This window comes from Glycine max, chromosome 18 (assembly GCF_000004515.6).
Source record: "Glycine max cultivar Williams 82 chromosome 18, Glycine_max_v4.0, whole genome shotgun sequence".
Taxonomy (NCBI): Eukaryota; Viridiplantae; Streptophyta; class Magnoliopsida; order Fabales; family Fabaceae; genus Glycine; species Glycine max.
Window position 1 is genome coordinate 22,397,148 of NC_038254.2, and position 21,417 is coordinate 22,418,564.

At 35.5% G+C, this 21,417-nt stretch overlaps 2 protein-coding genes across 3 annotated transcripts; both read left to right on the forward strand.

Annotated features, from left to right (window-relative positions):
• The first annotated feature begins 690 nt into the window (after positions 1-690).
• On the forward strand, positions 691-20,949 carry LOC100788421 (alpha-glucan water dikinase, chloroplastic). 2 transcript variants are annotated; one of them, XM_003551987.5, is made up of 34 exons: positions 691-849; positions 987-1,255; positions 2,022-2,063; positions 2,162-2,271; positions 2,408-2,486; positions 2,615-2,706; positions 2,806-2,959; positions 3,369-3,590; positions 3,721-4,059; positions 4,149-4,256; positions 4,378-4,476; positions 4,568-4,705; positions 4,808-4,896; positions 7,267-7,401; positions 7,596-7,758; positions 7,864-7,953; positions 12,066-12,251; positions 12,769-12,831; positions 12,934-12,996; positions 13,084-13,143; positions 13,338-13,490; positions 13,634-13,717; positions 14,640-14,816; positions 14,892-14,998; positions 15,139-15,352; positions 16,370-16,473; positions 16,626-16,764; positions 16,929-17,054; positions 17,643-17,753; positions 18,429-18,527; positions 19,237-19,410; positions 19,531-19,623; positions 19,793-19,908; positions 20,454-20,949. In XM_003551987.5, the coding sequence occupies exons 2-34, from the start codon at positions 1,010-1,012 to the stop codon at positions 20,656-20,658; spliced, it is 4,380 nt and encodes a 1,459-aa protein (XP_003552035.1). In that variant the 5' UTR covers positions 691-849; positions 987-1,009; the 3' UTR covers positions 20,659-20,949. The 2 variants fall into 2 exon arrangements, with proteins under 2 accessions (XP_003552035.1, XP_006602393.1); XM_006602330.4 differs by having other exon boundaries at positions 693-849; positions 982-1,255.
• On the forward strand, positions 9,177-12,023 carry LOC102664472 (uncharacterized). The gene is made up of 2 exons (XM_006602329.3): positions 9,177-9,560; positions 9,747-12,023. Exons 1-2 carry the CDS (start codon positions 9,177-9,179, stop codon positions 10,266-10,268), a joined length of 906 nt encoding a protein of 301 aa, XP_006602392.1. The 3' UTR covers positions 10,269-12,023.
• Positions 20,950-21,417: the final 468 nt, after the last annotated feature.

Here is a 21,417-nt window from a genome sequence, read left to right on the forward strand (position 1 = left end):
AACCCTAATGACGAAAATTGTATCCATACTAATTTGCTTTCTATCTTCACTTCAGATGCCACAAAGTCAAACAACCAAGTAGTGGTAAAAATCTATCCATGACCCCCACTTGATTCCTTAACTAATGCCCTTAAGACACTTGTTAGTATTTTCCAAAAGTTAATTAGCAACATAAGATCTGAGGCACAAACCTCTTAATTTGGAATGAGCCAACCTTTTGCACTCATTTTGTGGTCAAAACATTTTATGCAAACATTAAATGTCACTCTGTACAAAATGAAGTTCAATTATTTTTTTTAAAAAAAACTCACCGTAATTGTTATCCTAGAAGATAGGAGTAGTTTCACCAAGGAAATCCTAGAAGATAGGAGTAGATGTTAATAATTTGTCTAATATGTGGATGATTCTCACCCTGTGATTCACGTTTATTTTCCCTCTCGCTCGATAGAAAATTAGAATCATGGCATTACTGAAATTAAGTAGAAAAGCAAGGGCAAATAAGGAAGAACGCGGTTCTGAATATCATAAAGGAGAAAGTATCGGCTCTCACGGGCCCCACGTGCCCCACGGGCTTGTTCGTTCACAGACACTGTTTTATGTGACGAAGCACGTGACAAACTTCTCCAGACCGAACCCCGTCCAATACCATTACGCCACGTGTTCATCCCCCTTGATATTACCTTCCCTCCATCATCGTTCCAAGTGAACCAAACGATATACACATACACGCACAGTTCAAAGCTCTCTCTCCAATTCCATCATCATCAACGTAGATTTCCTCTCCCCATTTTCACGTGATTCCCAATCTCACACTCTTCTCACACCTTCAACCGATTCAACGCAACAAAGGTTTTTCTCTCTTCTTTCTCAAATTCCACTTTTCCTTTTCTCGAATTTATATATTCACCATTTCTGATTTTTTGCATCGCAATTTTTTCGCTGATTGTGAATGAATTTGACGTATGCTAATGATTTTCGTAGAGCAGTGATAAAGTGTGGATCCGGGAAGATGAGCCAGAGTATCTTCCACCAGACGGTGCTTTGTCAAACGCAAACGGTTGCGGAGCATCAAAGTAAGGTTAGTTCCTTGGAGGTGAGTGCGAACAAAGGAAAGAAGAACCTGTTTTTGACTCCTACAAATTTTCGCGGGAGCAGGCTGTGTGTGAGGAAACGCAAATTAACCATGGGAAGGCACCACCACCGCCACGTTGACGCTGTTCCACGCGCTGTTTTAACCACCAATCTGGCTTCTGAGGTATGTATGATCATCATAACGTCGTTTCAATCCAATCACTATTATAATTATAATTGTAAGTATTACTGAGAATGATTAATTTACTCCGAGAGTTACTTCCTGTCTCCGTCCTTCATTTTCCTTAATCTAACAATTTAATCTAATGATTAAAGTAAGTTACTTCGATCATTAGATTAAAAAAACAATGAAAGATGACGAGTCAGAATGAAAAGTAACTCCTCGAGTCCCTCTCAATTTTATTATTATTATTATTATTATTATTATTATTATTATTATTATTATTATTATTATTATTATTATTATTATTTAATGCTGCTGATAAAATCGTATTGGATGTCTGTTAGCGGTAGGTAACCTTGAATGCAGCTCTGTAACAAAGTTGCAAAGAATTAGTAATTTTAATGGAAATGGTGAAGCATGTTCACTCTTGAGCCTTGACAGTGTCTAGAGCGGAACATTGAAAATATAACGTTAATTCGCCTGAGGCATTGAATACTTGTACATGAGAATATAGCTTGTGTATGTTATACCAAGGGGTTTAGCTCAGTTGGTAAAGTAAGGTCAGGGTGCATGAGTGTTATAAATTACCTGGTACATGTCTTCAATTTCTACGGATAAAAAAGAAGTTAATTTGGGCTCGAAATTAACGTATTGTGTGTTTGTCTGCGTAAATTTTAATCAATCATTCAATGTGCTTCTCTGCTTGTCTGTCTTTATCAACTTGAATTTGAGTGTTGTGTTGACTGTATTTTTGGCAATGGAGCAGCTTTCTGGGAAGTTCAACCTTGACGGAAATATTGAGTTGCAGGTATTCAGCTGTGGCTCAAAATATTGAATTATGAATGATAAATATGAGATTGTAGTAATGCATTATTAGCTAATGGATGCTGTTATTCAATGGAGCAGATTGCTGTTAGTTCTTCAGAACCAGGAGCTGCAAGACAAGTAGATTTTAAGGTTTCATATAATAGTGAGTCTCTGCTTTTACATTGGGGAGTTGTGCGTGATCAGCCAGGGTATGTTCTGTACTAGTTTTTGTAAGTTATTTTGATATTCCTCAGGAGTTTTAGGTGTTTGGGTGAGTTAATTTGTCTGTAATATATCCTGTAACTTGAAGGAGACTTATTTACTTTTTTCTTTTTTAATTTTCAGGAAGTGGGTTCTTCCTTCTCGTCACCCAGATGGAACTAAAAATTATAAGAGCAGAGCTCTTAGAACTCCTTTTGTGAAAGTAAGTTTTCAATAATAACTGCAAAATAAAAGAAAGTTTCCTGGGAATGTTAGTAAACTGACTTTACTGATTTAAATATAGATTTGCTTATTGTTTGACTATTTTTCCTTTTGTTTTTCTCTTATTAGTCCGACTCAGGATCTTTCCTTAAAATAGAAATTGACGATCCTGCTGCACAAGCCATTGAGTTCCTCATACTTGATGAGGCTAAGAATAAGTGGTGTGTTTTTCATAATCTTGTTTTTTTTTTCTCCCCTTTATTCAATTAACAATTTCACGGTAAATTTAAACGCAGTTATTTGCTTTTTTCTAAGTGTAGGTTTAAGAATAATGGTGAGAACTTTCACATCAAGTTACCAGTAAAAAGCAAGCTATCTCAAGAAGTTTCAGTTCCTGAAGACCTTGTACAGATTCAAGCATATCTTAGGTGGGAACGAAAGGGTAAGCAGATGTACACTCCAGAGCAAGAGAAGGTCAGTAATCAAATGGTCTTCATGTCATGCATTTAACTGCAAATTTTTGAAGTTTGCTTCCTACTTTGTTAAGCTGATTCTTATTATGATTTCCCAAGTTTTCCATAAGTTTGTTTTGCTCTCCAATTTTGCTGTTATATTGCTTTTTTGCTATACCTTCGAAGAATATATCAAATCTATTTTTCTGAATGTATCCAGGGTAAATGTTCTTGATTATGCTTGCCATAATTACCTCTGAAAAAGTTTAGTCTTTGCAATCTCCTATTAATGCTATGTGTATGTATTCTCTAGGTTTATTGATATTCCCACTCCTAATCCGCATCTAAGTTGATTCTAGGATCCTTCCCACTCCTATTAAGCCGGAATTCGACATTAGCTTGATATATTTTACTCCTATTAATTATGTTAGGAGGAATATGAAGCAGCTCGGAATGAACTATTGGAGGAAGTAGCCAGGGGTACTTCTGTGCAAGATCTCCATGCAAGGTTAACTAAGAAAACTAAAGCTGCCGAAGTAAAGGAGCCTTCTGTTTCTGAAACAAAGACCATCCCTGATGAACTTGTACAGATTCAAGCTTTTATACGATGGGAAAAAGCTGGGAAGCCTAACTACTCTCGGGAACAACAACTTGTAACTTTATAACATCTTTTCTGATTTCTTCTTTTTTCTGCTGAGTATTAAATATTAATTACTTAGATTGTCAATCATATTTCATTTTCTCTAACAATACTTTTTGGCACTCACTGCTTAATTGAATTAGATGGAATTTGAGGAAGCAAGAAAAGAATTGTTAGAAGAGCTTGAGAAGGGGGCTTCTCTGGATGCGATACGGAAGAAGATTGTCAAAGGAGAGATACAAACTAAAGTTGCCAAGCAATTGAAAACCAAAAAATACTTTCGTGCTGAAAGAATACAGAGGAAAAAGAGAGATTTGATGCAGCTTATCAACCGAAATGTTGCACAAAATATAGTTGAACAAGTTATAGATGCTCCAAAAGCCTTGACAGTAATTGAACATTATGCCAATGCAAGGGAAGAATATGAAAGTGGTCCTGTTTTGAATAAGACAATATACAAGCTTGGTGATAATTATCTTCTGGTGAGACTATTCTGTCAAATTGATGTTTTCTGCTAGTAGCTCTTCTTTTGTTGACCATCCTAACTTTGATAGTCTTTCATATCTTTAAGGTCCTTGTTACCAAGGATGCTGGCAAGATTAAGGTTCACCTAGCTACAGACTCGAAAAAACCTTTTACACTTCACTGGGCCTTATCTAGAACATCTGAAGAGTGGTTGGTGAGTGTATATTGTTGACTATAAACCTGACAGGAAGACTTTGGCTGTTAAAATTGTTTTGTCCCATTTCATCATTCTCTATGGGCATTTTATTTACATGAAAAATCAATGGCAATCTTAGGTACCACCTGAAACTGCTCTGCCCCCTGGATCTGTTACTATGAATGAGGCCGCTGAAACACCTTTCAAAGCTGGTTCTTCGTCTCATCCTTCTTATGAGGTGTCTACAATATCAATCCGAAGTATTTTTAGTCTTTAGGTCTTTGAGATTTGAATCTAAAAGAAATTCATAACATGAAATACAATTTCAGGTCCAGTCCTTGGATATAGAGGTTGATGATGATACTTTTAAAGGAATACCTTTTGTCATTCTGTCGGATGGAGAATGGATAAAGAACAATGGATCAAATTTTTATATTGAATTTGGAGGGAAGAAGCAGAAACAGAAGGTTACACTCCCTAAAATTGTGATTGTATTTACTCCCTATCAAATTATGATGGCCTATCACCATGTTATCATGCGCAACAATATTTTTTTTTTCTGTTAAAAGGATTTTGGCAATGGCAAAGGTACAGCCAAGTTCTTGTTGAATAAAATAGCAGAAATGGAAAGTGAGGCACAAAAGTCCTTCATGCATCGGTGAGTAATCCCTTAAAAACTTTTACTACTTTATTAAATTATTGTTATAGTCTTCACATGCTAGAAACAAGGTTTTGTATGGGATCTTAAGAAAACATTTTTTGCTACTACTATTGTGGCAAAACATGTGGTTTATGGTAGATTGGCCCAGGGTCTGCACAGATAGTTATAGTCTTAAAAGGCAAACTGAGCTTCCTGTGCCACCAGCTACCAATGCCTTATTCTATGTCTGTGTTACGTGCATGTAATATCAAAGGTTTAGTTGAGTTATTGGTTTGTTAAAAATACTCATCACTGAAGTATTGGAAATTATCTTTTTTATTTTATTTTCGATATCCATGACAAAATTAATCTTAGATTTATCATATTGAGAATCATATTAATATTATAGAATTTCAACGGTGGAAGTGGGAGACATCTATTGAACTGTAAAAGGAAGAAGTAACTTGCCCCCACAAATTTTTAAAAATTCTTAATGTTATATACACGTGTAATGTGTAATTATAAATTACTACCATAATATGAAATGAATTATAAAAATTTAATCTATAGCATAAGTTTGCCCCCACAAATTTATTTATATGAATATTTCCCCCAAAACATAAAATTTATGGATTCGTTAGTGCCTCCCAACCATGTTTTTTTTCCATCCACAAGGCTTGAACCTGAGACCTTGCTTTAGGAGACCGAACTCTGTACCACTCAGACCATTGGTGATAGAGAGAGACATACGAGTAAACTGTAATTGGATTCACTTCAATGTGTAGCAACCCTCATATTTATATTTCTAGGTTAAGTATATACAAGCATATGAACCAATCCCATATACATACTGAAACCCTTTATTCTTAACAATATTTACTAATGCATGCAATTATGTCAAGTTATAGATGCTTGTGAAAATTGATAGAGGTACTTTTAAGTTGATTTTTCTGATTCTACTGGTGAAAAATATGTAAAACCAATTTGTAACACGAAGCTGAATTTGGTTATATCATTTTTAATTTGATTACCTTTTATATTTCATGAATTTTTAATGGAGAAGTAGGTAATTTATTTTCTGATAGCCTTTGTAAATTATATATTTTGTTATCGAAAATAATATTTATTTGGTTCATCTCATCACCACCTTCACATAATGCTTTTGAATTTGGGTTATTTTCTATATTTTTTTAGTACCATAGATTTCAATTTCAAAGTGCAGCTCCTAATTAGTATTATCAACTTTTGATATGTATGTGTGTGTGTTTTAAAAGATCAGTCAGCCAATATCAAAGGGATGAATTTGTCAAAGGAGACCGCATTACTATTTTGTTATACGAGAGTAATGGTGAATGATTGACAGTCTAGTTTGCAAATGGAATTTTTTCTGGTGTCATATTAGATACATGGAAAATGTTGTTAACTGTGAGATGATAAATTATCCTGACAATTACTTTTACTGATATTCAGAAACAAATATTTAACATTTGCTTGTTTGAGGTTTATTTTTATGTTCTTCATTTTGGCTCCTTCTATTCCCTGACTACTTACTGTGGGTTCACCAATATATTCTCTTGGGTTTGGAATATGACATGCCTCTTTTGTGAACAAAACTAGGACGGCTACTATATTCAGCCAGTCTAATATAAGCATCTGCTTTACCTGCTACCTTTTACTATATTTTCCCTTTTTCTAACTTTGGAACAAAGCTACAGATAATTCTTCTCAATATTAATGACATACATGAAAAGAAACAATCAGGCATTTCCATGGCAAAGAAAGTTTTCCTAGGTTCCTTTATTGGATTTGAATTTGAACAGAACTTGATTTTCTTCTCTTTTTCTCTCTCATTGGGTTTTTCATTTGTGGACTGACCATACTTTAAGTTCCCTGTTAAGCACTTAGTCTCTTTGGTGTTGGTTTAAGCAGCATTATTGATTGTAATAGACAATAATTTTTTACTTAGAAAAGAGTCAACAACACACTTTCTAACACCCTTTTCAATATTCTATTAGTAGGTGAAATTCATGTAGGTCCCATTAAATAGTGAGAGTATGAGACCCACATAAATTTCACCTAATAATAAGAATGTGTTGAATAGTGTGTGTAAAAGCTAGAGTTCCTCCTTTTTTTAATTTCCCTTTTCAATTGTAAAACCAACCTTGATGCATTTGGCTGAACAAAATGCCACATGAATGTGAATTTTTTGATGTGTTATTACTTTGCTTCCAATCAATCCATGATGTGGTAATTAAAAATTTACCTTCATCAATGTCTTATGAACTGTAGCATCATTGCTGATTTAATGTGCTTACCAAAATATTTATTAGGATGTTACCTTGTTCCATTGGATCTGGGTTGATCACTCATCTTTTTTCTTTCCTTCAGATTTAACATTGCATCAGATTTGATAGATGAAGCCAAAAATGCTGGTCAACTGGGTCTTGCGGGGATTTTGGTGTGGATGAGATTCATGGCTACAAGGCAGCTCATATGGAACAAAAATTACAATGTGAAGCCACGGTAGACCTCCTAATAAAATGTTTATCATCACTTGGTTTATTCGCTTGTGGACAATGAATAGTTTTAACCCTTATGGGAAATATCGATTATTAATCATAATATCAACTTACTGTTTTAATTTGGCTTGTTTATTGTCTTTCCTGTCTGTGCTTGATCCTCTTCTGATCATGAGTATTGGTTACTGATTGGAACAGTGAGATAAGTAAAGCACAGGATAGGCTTACAGACTTGCTCCAAGATGTTTATGCAAATTATCCACAGTATAGGGAAATTGTGAGGATGATCTTGTCCACTGTTGGTCGTGGAGGTGAAGGAGATGTCGGACAGAGGATTCGGGATGAAATCCTTGTTATCCAGGTACATAATATTTTTATTTGCTTTTCCTTAGTGTCTACCTATTTCCCTCCTGTCTGCATATGCATTGATCTTAACTTACGTGCAAATTTTCTATTTGACTTGAAGAGAAATAATGATTGCAAAGGTGGAATGATGGAGGAATGGCACCAGAAATTACACAATAATACTAGTCCTGATGATGTTGTAATCTGTCAGGTAATGTAGTTGTTCTTATACGAGTATATGTTTAAACTTTTTTTAAAAGGTTAACTGTCTAACAGTAGACCTGCAGTAGGCTAGTTTTTCTTCTATAACTGATTTGTGTCTCAAGTTAGTTATTGAGTCTAGTCAGTGCTGAGTCAGCACTGAGTAGCTTCTCTAGCACTCTTTGTCTAGCCTATAAATATCTGTATGATCCTCTCCTCACTTAAGAAATTAATACACTCAAAGTTAGTTTTGGTTTTCTGTTATTCTGTTAGATCTTAGATTCTTTTATTGTATTCAGAGCCTGAGAAGCTTCTCTAATGGCTTCTGGTCCTTTTCAACCTACACCATTCACCATGGTTCTGCCAACTGGTGTCGATTCATCCGCTCCTTTTAAACCTACACCATTCAGCATGATTCCGCCAACTGGTGTCGATTCTTCCTCTTCTATTCCAGCTTTGCCGATGAATTCCTCTTTTCCAGCGAACTTTCCTTATATCATCTCGGAGAAACACTCCTATTCGAATTTTCTTGTTTGGCAGCAGCAGGTTGATCCTGTGCTCACTGCACATCGTCTTCATTGATTTTTGGTGAATCCCGAGATTCCGATGCAATTTCTCTCAGTTTCTGATCTAGATGCAGGAATTGAAAATCCTCTTTATCGCACTTGGGAGCTTCAGTATCAGCTTCGCAACTCCAAAAAAGGAGATAAGTCAGTTTTTGAATTTTTACTTCTCATTAAGGTTATTGTTGATGCGCTTTACTCCATAAGACATCCTGTTTCAGAGCATGAACAACTAGATGTTATCCTTGAAGGTCTTCCTTCTGAGTATGAATTGCTGGTACTGCTTATGACTACCAAGCCTGATCTATTTTCTTTTTCTAAAATTGGTTCACTGTTAGTTGCGCAAGAAGCACGCATTGAAAGGAACAAGCAAACAGAGATTGTGTCTCTCAATCTTACTCAGGCCACTGCTTCGAAGCAGCCTGATGCTTCCTCCTCGTCTGTTGTTCAGTATACTCAGTCGAAGTTGAACTCAGCAAATTCTTGTCACAATCAGTCTTACAATAACTATCAGTGTGGTGACTATGGCTTTTGTGGCTGTGGTGGAGGTCAGCGTGGTGGCTGTCGCCATCGCGGTGCTCATGGTGGTAACAGTAATGTCCAGTGTCAAGTCTGCAGTAAATTTGGACACATTGCAGCATACTGTCACTACAGGTTTGACTCATCCTGCATGCCTCAGCAAAACATTTATCAACCAAATCAGTTTGCCACTGGACATCAACAGTTTCCTAATTCTCCAGCTACTTACACTGCACCACCAGGATTTCATTTACAACGAAACTACACTCAGTTTGGTCCTCCACAGTCACAGGCACATCAAATTACTTATATAGCACCTACCCTCTCTACTGTAGCAGCTCCATCCATGACTCAGTATTCAGTAGCATCAATGACCTATCAAACTTCTTTCCCACTAGAGTACTTAGCTCATGACCGTCCCAAAACTGGGTTGTGGACTCGAATGCTTCTCACCATGTCACCACTGATGGTGAAAATCTCACGAATTCTGCTGCAGTCCAAGGGAATGAAAATATTTTCCTTGCAAATGGTCAAGGTTTGCCTATCAAGTCCATTGGTTCAGCTAAATTTCAGTCTACCTCTTGTTCTAATGTTACTCTTTATCTCAAATCTTTTGCATGTTCCTTCTATCACTAAAAATCTTGTTAGTGTTAGTACTTTTGCAAAAGATAACAATGCCTATTTTGAATTTCATCCTACTCTCTGTTTTGTCAAATCACAGGTTGATCATTCTGTCCTACTTGAAGGGTTCCTTGGTTCAGATGGGCTTTATCAGTTTCCATCTCTTCCTCTCAGCTCATGTCTACACTCAAATCAGTCCAATTCTGCTCACTGTGTTTCTACTCCTGTTCAAGTGTTAAAAACTACTCACACTGTACCTACACACACTTCTACTTCAGGTTCTCTATGGCCCAATAGGCTTGGCCATCCAAATTTTTCTGTTTTGTCTCATGTACTCAAATTGTGTAAGAAACCTACTTCTAATAAAATGAGTACTGATTTAAGTGTAGCATGTTGTATGGGAAAATCTCACAAATTACCCTCTCAACCTTCCTTTACTGACTATGAACCATTACAACTTATATTCTTGGATCTTTGGGGTCCATCACCCATTTCATGTTATCAATATTATGTATCTTTCACTGATGCTCATAGTGATATACTTGGATTTACTTTCTTAAACAAAAGTCTGATACACTTGCCATTTTTAAACAGTTTAAGACTTTGGTTGAGCTTCAACTAAACAAGAAAATTAGAGAAGTTCAAGGGGGGGGGGGGGGGGGGGAGTTTTTTCCTTTCACTCAATATCTTTCCTCTTTTGGTATTCATCACAGACTAATCTGTCCTCCCACTTACCATCAGAATGGTGTAGTGGAGAGGAAGCATCGCCACATAGTGGAAATGGGGCTCACACTTCTATCTCATGCTTCCCTTCCCCTCTCACATTGGGATCATGCTTTTCATACAGCTGTTTATCTTATAAACAGAACTCCAGCTTCACATTCCCCCCTCATTCTACTCCTCTTGTCTTGTTATTTCATAAATCTCCAGACTTCTCTTTCCTAAAGGTCTTTGGGTGTGCTTGTTCTCCTCTCATGCGACCCTATAACAAGCACAAACTCCAATTTTGCTCCACTCTTAGTATACTTTTCTTGGCAATTCTTCTTGCCACAAAGGCTATTCCACTGGACAGCTTTTCATCTCTAAAGATATTCTGATTTTCCATTTGCTAAACACAAAGCTCAACCTCCCACACCAACTACTACATCCAGAATTTTACTTCTCGGAGTTGTTCCCTCAGCCTACACTCTCACCTAATTCTGCACCTATCTCCTCAAATTCTGACATTCCTATACAGCATGTTACTCCTCAATCTGTTTCGTCTCAACAGATTTCCCCTTCTCAGTCTGTCTTCTGAGTCTAATCAGTCAAACTCAGCTTCTGAGTTGTCAAGTCCTGTTCCTAAGTCTTGTCATGTCACTGTTCCTGAACAGACTCAATCAGTTTCTGAACAGCTTTCCTCTTCTGTTCATCCTATGCAGACTAGTTCCAAGTCTGGCATTGTCAAACCTAAACTTCATCCTACTTTGCTTTTTACTACTGCTGAACCTTCTACTGTGAAGCAGGCCTTAATTTCTCCTCCATGGAGACAAGCCATGCAAGCTGACTTTGATGCTCTAATGGAAAACAAAACCTTGACATTGACTTCTCTTCCATCAGGGAAGGCAGCCATTGACTGTAAGTGGGTTTTCAGGATTAAAGAAAATCCAGATGGGACACTGAATAGGTACAGATCTAGGCTGGTTGCTAAGGGATTTCATCTGAAGTTTGGTTGTGATTATTCAGAAACTTTTTCTCCAGTGATTGAGCTGTAACTATTCGACTCATTCTGTTCATAGCCCTCACTAATCATTGGCCACTTCAACAAGTAGATATTAATAATGCTTTTCTACATGGACTTCTAACTGAGGAGGTGTACATGGTTCAGCTACCAGGGTTTGAAACCATTGATTCTACTCTTGTTTGCAAGCTGCAGAAGGCCATTTATGGCCTTAAACAGGCAACTAGGGCCTGGTAGGAGAGGCTCACTAGGACTCTTATAGGGTTTGGTTTTGTTCAAAGCAAATGTGATCCCTCCTTGCTTGTTCTTAAGACCACTGACTGTTGTTAGTTTTATCAATAACCCTGAGTTTGTGGGGGGAGTATAAGAGTATATGTTTAAACTCTTTGTTTAAAAGGTTCACTGTGTAACAGTAGACCTGCAGTAGGCTAGTTTTTCTTCTATAACTGATTTGTGTCTCAAGTTAGTAATTGAGTCTAGTAATTGCTAAGTCTGCACTGAGTAGTTTCTCTAGCACTCTTTGTCTAGCCTATAAATATCTGTATGATCTTCTCCTTACTTGAGAAATTAATACACTCACAGTTAGTTTTAATTTTCTGTTATTCTATTAGATCTTAGATTCTTTTAGTTGTTCTCTTTGTAATTTCTTATGGTTTGCCTTATTGTCCTCACTGTTGATGTTTCGTTAAATGTCTCCAGGCACTAATTGATTATATAAATAGTGACTTTGATATTGGTGTTTACTGGAAAGCATTGAATGACAATGGAATAACAAAAGAGCGGCTTCTGAGCTATGACCGTGCCATCCATTCTGAACCAAATTTTAGGAGAGATCAGAAGGAAGGTCTTCTGCGAGATCTGGGAAACTACATGAGGACTTTAAAGGTTGTATTTATATATGTGATCTTAATTATGTGTTATTTTTTTTTCTTATTCTTTTTTCTTCTTTTTCAGTTAGTGAATGCACGCCAGTTGAAAAAGCTCTTGGCTTTTATTCAATATTTTTCTTTTTTGTTATAATTGTTACTGTTGTGTCAACATGGGTGCATATACATTGGGATATGATCATGATAGAAAAGTTGCTGCTGCTTTGCATTCCTGTTAGCATAAGAAAGTAAACATATTGGAGTTCAAGTTTTTCAGATAAGGTTTGTTGTTGCTAATGATAAGCTGCAATGGGGAGGGGGGGAGGTTCATTGGGTTTCTACCTTACATTCTATAGGAATCTACTACTGCTACTGGTTTGAAGATTTGTTTCACCTTTCATTCCCTTGTTGGTGGCCTTCTTAGAAGATTTTGTCCGTTCATGTGTTTCCCACCCTAGTATCCTTGACATATTTGGCTCACATCATGGATTATATTTTATTATATGATGATTTTGGTTTGATTACATCATATGCAGGCAGTTCATTCCGGTGCAGATCTTGAATCTGCTATTTCAAATTGTATGGGCTACAAATCTGAGGTAACAACAAGACAGATAAGACCTCTCTTGTCCAGGGAACCATCTTGTTCATATATTTTGAGTGATTTTCATGCTATTAATTTACACTTTGTTGTTCCTCAGGGTCAGGGCTTCATGGTAGGGGTGAAGATAAATCCAGTGCCGGGTTTGCCTACTGGTTTTCCAGTTATGTTAATTAACTTGTTATAAATTTGTTTATGATGTTATGTATTCTGAATTATAACGATTATTTGTTTTATCTACCTCATGCAGGAATTACTTGAGTTTGTCATGGAACACGTTGAAGAGAAGAATGTTGAACCACTTCTTGAGGTATATGCTTCTTTAATATTATCAATAGTCATTTTTTGTTTATATTGAAATTATATAATTTAGGTATGAAAAAAGAAAAATTGAGAATATGCAAATTAATAATGTGAAATTGATATTGATTTGACAAGATATGAAATACAAAGCACTAGCCCTATTTATGCTAATACTAATATATGTTTGTTTCTATGCAATAGGGGTTGCTTGAGGCTCGTCAGGAACTCCAACCATCACTCAGTAAATCCCAAAGTCGTCTGAAAGATCTTATATTTTTGGATGTTGCCCTTGATTCTACAGTTAGAACAGCAGTGGAAAGGAGTTATGAGGAATTAAACAATGCTGGACCTGAGGTGATTCCCTGTTTCGAGGGTCTAATTGGTTTTAAATGTCGCTTACTGGATTTATTTATGTTGATGTATATATATATATATATATATATATATATATTATTTTAAATCAAATTTTTAACAGATCTTAAATATGGACTATGCAGAAAATAATGTACTTCATTAGCTTGGTTCTTGAAAATCTCGCACTTTCATCGGATGACAATGAAGATCTTATCTACTGTTTGAAGGTATAGTGACTTGCCCATTTTTATTTCATACTCACTAGTCATGTTATTTCAAAATGCAGACTCAGGCTTATAAAGCCTATATATGTGGCATGTCATCTGAAAATGTTTTCACTTACAACGAAGACTTGGGTTGTGCACTACTTTAAAATGTTTTGTTTTGAATGTAAACTGAATTTAATTGCAGTCTCAAAGTAGCAGTTATTAGTATAAAAGTATAAATCCATGTCTGTTAGGTACCGAGAATGACAGTAGCAGAATAGAAAGAGTTTTATTGATTGGTAAGGAAAGTACAGAAAATAAGAGAAATGGTTCTCCTCCAAGGGTTTCCCCTTTCCAAAGATCCAAGGCACAATTTACACCTATAAACCATGCCTCTCCTTTTCCCTATAGCGGTCTATTTATAATAGAAAACCCCGCACTTATAATAACACTACTAACACTTTAACTATCCCAAAACTTCCCCTGTTTCAAACTAATCCCCCCCACCCCCTTTTCCTTTTTCTATAGTAAACTTTTAGTTGGCTGGGAACATTCTGATGCCTAAAATGTCATGACCTCATTATTATTTACAGCTGTTCATTGTGTAATAATTTTTTTTTCTTTTTTATCGTGGTCAATACACTATTCGTTATGGATTATGATTTAAAGTAACATGGTCAATGCCCAGCTTCTTTCAACAACACTAGTTTATAAATACTATTTCCACATTAATTTGAGAATTGAGATTGCTTTCTGCAAAATTAAGCTTCTCAAAACTGAGTATACTTTGTAAAAGGCTCATGACAATACTAGATAATCACAGATGCTGTTCCAGTATTGGTGCTAAATTACAGTGTAAGGTCTTATAGATGTTCATGGTATATTTGTCTAGACAAAGAAAAATATCCACCACAATTTAATATTTCTTTGTTTTCTTTTGAAGGGATGGGATGTTGCCTTAAGCATGTGCAAGATTAAAGATACTCATTGGGCATTGTACGCAAAATCAGTCCTTGACAGAACCCGTCTTGCACTAACAAACAAGGCTCATTTATACCAGGAAATTCTGCAACCATCGGCAGAATATCTTGGATCACTGCTTGGCGTGGACAAATGGGCCGTATGTATTTTTGGTATTTGTTTTCTATCTTTCATTTTTTCCCTTTGTTTCTCTCTTAAAAATCTCCTTTTGCAGGTGGAAATATTTACTGAAGAAATTATCCGTGCTGGATCTGCTGCTTCTTTGTCTACTCTTCTAAATCGACTGGATCCTGTGCTCCGAAAGACAGCTCATCTTGGAAGGTGGAATTGATCATGCTTGTTCATGTTGAATCCCTGATTTCATCTTCAATATAATATTGTTAGCATGCTAGACTGCACATCATTATTCTATTGTTTTGATAATTATAACCTTCTAATGCAATTATAATTGTCTGAAACAGCTGGCAGGTTATTAGTCCAGTTGAAACTGTTGGATATGTTGAGGTTGTAGATGAGTTGCTTACTGTTCAAAACAAATCATATGAGCGACCTACAATTTTGATAGCCAATAGTGTGAAAGGAGAGGAAGAAATTCCAGATGGTACAGTTGCTGTCCTGACACCTGATATGCCTGATGTCCTATCCCATGTTTCTGTACGAGCAAGAAATAGCAAGGTATCATGCTTTGGGTAGCCAGGATATTTTGCTTATATTTAAGGCTACTATTATTAAATCATGGACCTGTGTGTTTCTTGTTTAATTTGGCTCTTGATCAGTATATCCATAGTCAAATAACATGCTCTGCCTCTTTTAACTATAATGACATTTTAGTGTATGCTCCATCTGTAAATTAACATACTTCAACAACAATGATATCTTATAAGTTATAATAATTTTTTTTATTATATTTAAAACAATTCATCTTTGTTTTCAGCTGATTCAAAATTTTATTATCATCGAAGTCAGCATCCAATCTGTGAAATTCTGTGAATTTGTTAGAGTTGATAATGTAAACAAAAGGGTTTTTGGGGAAATTTAAGGACAGTTGGTTAATGGGCTAGATTAAAGGCCAGGATTTGGAATATACCAGAAGAGACATAAAAGGTCAAAATGTAAAAGGCCAGGAGAACTTGTTGTCTGGGCAAGTGCTGGAATTTGTATTCACATTGTGCGGAGTCAGTTACTACTTACTAGGCTAATGGGGGTATTCTAATTGTGGGAGCCAGTTATTACACTTAAGTGAGGAGAAGAATGGGGAGTCTGAATGTTGTTAGCAGTTTTGGCTGTAGGCTTGGCAGAGAATAAGGTCTTAGGCTCTGGGTAGTGAGAGTTCACTTTCTCTGTAATCCTTTCTTATTTCAGAAATATTATCAATCTTTTCTATTTTTGTGGCTTGGGTTTCTACCAGAATTGATATGAAGTTCAAATTTAGACTTGACCAACTAAGCAGACTTGATTGAAAGACTTGACAGGCTTCATCAGCTAACCTGTTACAGAATGTGATGTCCATTAATCCAAGAAATAAATTATAAAATATTTATCATATGTTATCTTGTGGTTTTTTAATCAAGCCCAATGATATGTTAGCCATGTAGCCAACTTCATCTTATCATATTTATCTTGCATATGATATTTATTGCCGATGAGATTTCATATGCAATGACTGTCAAATGCTGAAGTTGAGTTTTCCAGGTGTGTTTTGCTACATGCTTTGATCCCAATATCCTGGCTAACCTCCAAGAATATAAAGGAAAGCTTTTACGCTTAAAGCCTACATCTGCTGATGTAGTTTATAGGTAACATTATTTCTACTTTAGATTAAAGTTCTAAAGATTTTTAAATGCCTTTCTGCTAAAATATTCACTTCACCTCCTGTTGCCCAACCTATATTTCTGTGTTTTATATCCTTTGTTATACTATTTGTCTTATCTCTTGGCATTTCTTACAGTGAGGTCAAGGAGGGTGAGTTTATTGATGACAAATCAACTCAACTGAAAGATGTTGGTTCTGTGTCACCCATATCTCTGGCCAGAAAGAAGTTTAGTGGTAGATATGCTGTCTCATCTGAAGAATTCACTGGTGAAATGGTTAGGTTTCAAAAATTCACTGTTAACTTGGGCATTTATAGTTGTTTATCCTTATGTCTATGTCTTTCCACCCACCAAAATGCACCAGGTGTGTCAGTATACATGTACACTTTTCTTATACAGGTTTCCTTTAGGATAACTTGGATAAGGTTGTGTTTTCCCAGGTTGGAGCTAAATCTCGTAATATCTCTTATTTAAAAGGGAAAGTAGCTTCTTGGATTGGAATTCCTACCTCAGTTGCCATACCATTTGGAGTTTTTGAACATGTTCTTTCTGATAAACCAAACCAGGTTCTACATGTTATCCTTTTGCCCATATATTTTCATGTTGCATAATGAACTGTGCAGCTTGTATTTTGTGGTTATCTTTTGTGTAGATTTTCCATGTCTGTCAAGTAGTGACATTTTTTAACTTATGAGAATTGTGATTTGGAATACACACATATTGGCTTCTGATTCTGGCTTTGAATAGCAAAACCTATTGTATTAGATTCATGGCAGTTGTCAATTTGTATACAAAAAGAATAGTAACTCTTGGTGGATATATTTGAATATGAACTTTAAGGTGTTAAATCCAACTTTCATGTCATAATTTATGATAACCGAACCTTTCTAAATACATTTCAAATGCCCTACCCTATTGCAAAATGGGGTTCCCCTATCCTTGTTGCAGTTACTGTTTGTGTGTTATAACTTATAACCTAGGAGTATAAAGATTATGGCAGAGGCAAACTTATATTAAAGCATAGTAGTCCATAGGTTAAATCTCAAAGATTGTGTAACTGTATGTTTGAGGTTCATGACTTCCTCTCATTTTTCTTTACTTTATGCAAGCCTTTCCTGTAGTCTAATGAAATGTTGGACTGTGTATACTAACAGGCAGTGGCTGAGAGGGTCAATAATTTGAAAAAGAAGTTAACTGAGGGAGACTTCAGTGTTCTCAAGGAGATTCGTGAAACAGTTCTACAGTTGAATGCACCATCCCAGTTGGTATATTTCTTTTAGTACTAGGCTTAACTTTGACATGATACAATAAACATATTTCTTTCTTATGTTTCTTATTGTTGCATATAAAATTAAAAGGGACCTTACTCTGAATATATTTGATTTATGTAGCTAACTAGCACCACCTAATAGGACAAGGTTTGGTCTTGATGGTTGTTATATATAATATGTAATATATGATTTTGATATATTCAGGGTTTTCATGTAATCAGAATATAATTTTTCTTGGTATTTCTTATATGTCAAACTGTACAACTATTGGTCCCTTTTTATTACACACTATAGATATGAAAAAAGGCTAGAAATCTCCTATGAACAAAGCAGCCAATCAGCCTAAAAGCTTACCTGAAGAAACAGCTTAAATAAGTTATCATGAATGCCTATCTAATAACTCCACTTGAATTGGAATTCCAAAACGAGTCTCAACATTTCTGTTATGACAACCCAAATACCCCTTCCTTCCATTTCCAAATCTCTATTTTTTTAGTTGTTTATAGAAGATGGCCTTGTTTCATGCGCAAAGCATTTCTGGTGTTACTCCTAGTGGAATTCCAAAAGTTGATATTAAAGCTCTTTTGCTACTTTGGTTAAGTTTTTAAACCACTCCACATAAACGATATCTATGATGAAGCCAACGAATTAAATATTAACTATATTCAGGTAGAGGAGTTGAAAACTAAAATGAAGAGTTCTGGAATGCCGTGGCCGGGTGATGAAGGTGAACAACGATGGGAACAAGCTTGGATAGCTATAAAAAAGGTTAAGACTTCTCTCGATGTAAATTATATTGCATGAACTAGGTTCGATGCGGGTTTCATTTAAGTTTACATCTTATGCAAGAAAAAGTTTTCTTTTCTTGTATATTTGGTAACTGCCCACTACCCTTACATTTTCAATATGGTCAATATAAATTTGAAATATTTTTCTTCAGATGCTATTGGGGGTCAATATTTAATCTAATTTTTCTTTTATTTTCGTCATATCAATACTCTTTGTACTGTACAAATGACATGTTCTGGAAATTGTATGTTCTAATACTTTTTCCCTGAATCATTTTTTAACAATATTTTTCATGAATTCCTTTTTTCTTCTTCTCAATTATGAATTTATTGGCTCCTGTATAGCATTCAAGATGTAGAAATCCTTAATATGATGCATGCGATGGGTTCAAACCTTGAAATTTAAGTTGTAACGTTGGTTTCCTTTTCTTATGCAATTTTATGCACAATCTAGTACCCACAGATTTTCCTTGTTCCTCCTTTATTTTATTAAAATATCCTTTATTGTTGAACCAGGACATGCTAACAATGTACAGTCATTGCAAATATCTTTCAAAATATCCATATTAAATGTTTAATTTATGTTTATCTTATTTCAAATTTTAGTGGAAAAACCTTTATCATACTTGTGTATAATCTTATTTTACTGCTCATGAATCAATATGATTTGTTTGTTTGATTAACAAAAGGTGTGGGGCTCAAAGTGGAATGAAAGAGCATACTTCAGCACAAGAAAAGTGAAACTCGACCACGAATATCTTTCCATGGCAGTCCTGGTTCAGGAAGTGATAAATGCTGACTATGCTTTTGTCATCCACACAACTAACCCTGCCTCTGGAGATTCATCGGAAATATATGCTGAGGTATGTTTAATGATGTCGTGTTTTCTCCCTATTCTTCCATTCATTTAAGGAAACATATTCACCATTGAAGAAAGAATGGGACAAAGCAATGATTTTAAGTGTGATACTCTTTTGATATAGGTGGTAAAGGGACTTGGAGAAACACTGGTTGGAGCTTATCCTGGTCGTGCTTTGAGTTTTATCTGCAAGAAACGTGATTTGAACTCTCCTCAGGTACTTTTGTAATAGCGATTTGTTTTTGTAGTATTTTCTATGCTTAGGGCCTTAGTTCTCATTCATTTATTGATTGTGTCAAATATAAGATCAGAAAATTACCTTTACCAGTACTGCATGCGTTACAAGAATTTTTCCTTATTCTGCTAATTGTTTTGGGCTTCTTTAGGTCTTGGGTTATCCTAGCAAACCTGTCGGCCTATTTATAAGACAGTCAATTATTTTCCGATCTGATTCCAATGGTGAAGATCTAGAAGGTTATGCTGGTGCAGGTCTTTATGACAGGTAAACTTTGACATCTCTTCATCCATGAGCATCTTTCATATAGTTTTGTTTGGAAGGATTAACCTTTAAAATCAGCTTTTTGAAGAAGTTAAGAGAGCTTTTATAAGAGTTGAAATGTGCAAGTCAATTTTAAATTATGGAAAAAACTTAATTTATTTTAATTTTTTATTTTCTTCTCCAATAAAGTACTTATCGAGAAGTTTATCAAATAACGTTATAACTAATAAAATGAGGGCACTGAATTGTATCCACATGTTTTATTATCTTAATGAAATGGCAATCGTTTTACTGTTTCTGCCTCGTAATGAATATGAAATTGAGGCAAAAATTGTATCCAAGATACGTAAGTCATTTCAGTGTATCTCACTTTTGGGTCTTTCTGTTTCCATAACCTTAACACCAACCCTTGGGATATTAAGAAATTAGTATGTGCATTGAGATTTGAGATATTAATCTGTCCTGTGAACTCTTTGAATTAATTAATTATTTTGCAATTCCATTTCACGCTTCCCGACATTGGTTGATTGAATTTCCTTTCTGAACAGTGTGCCAATGGATGAAGCCGAGAAGGTGGTGCTTGATTATTCATCAGACAAACTGATCCTTGATGGTAGTTTTCGCCAGTCAATCTTGTCCAGCATTGCCCGTGCAGGAAATGAAATTGAAGAGTTGTATGGCACTCCTCAGGACATTGAAGGTGTCATCAAGGATGGCAAAGTCTATGTTGTCCAGACCAGACCACAAATGTAAACTTGCATACGCATGTCTTCTAAGCCACCTACCTCAACTATGTTCATCCCCGTGCAACACGTCGTTTCAAACGTGGCCGTGGCAGCTTCTGTGAGTTCAAGAGTAACCCCCGGATTACCAAACATGGCCTTATAGATTTATTACATGATATATTGAAAATTAAGGAATAAGTGTATAAAAACGGAATATTGTAAATTAAGAAAAATTTAGACGGTCTTATATATTCTTTTTCCCTACTATATACAATATAGTGTATCTAGTTACTTCTTCCTAATCAAAATTATATTTTTACTTGAGGTGTATGCCATAAAATCAAATGGAAGCATGATGAAAATGAGCATAAAGGAGTTATGTGAGAAAGAAGAAAGGCATTGGAATAGAAAAACAACTTCAATGAATTATTGTTTCTGTCTAGTTTAGTTGTTAGTATAAGCTTTTATACATAGAGGAAGTTGGTTACATGTTTAATTAACTACCAACAACCATAACTAGAAGTTAGTTATAAGTCTAACTAAATACTAACAACCATAACAAATTACTTTCTAATCATAGTTGACTCTCTAATGATTGACATCTAACATAGTTAATATCATGGAGAATGTATGTTTGACATTCCCAACTTGCAATTGAGAAATTGGAATGCATCAGGTGGGAGAGCTTTGGTGTAAATGTATACCAATTGATCAACAAAAGCTATAGGCACTAGCTTGAGCAATCCAGATTGAATCTTCTCTCTAACAATGTGACAATTGATTTCAA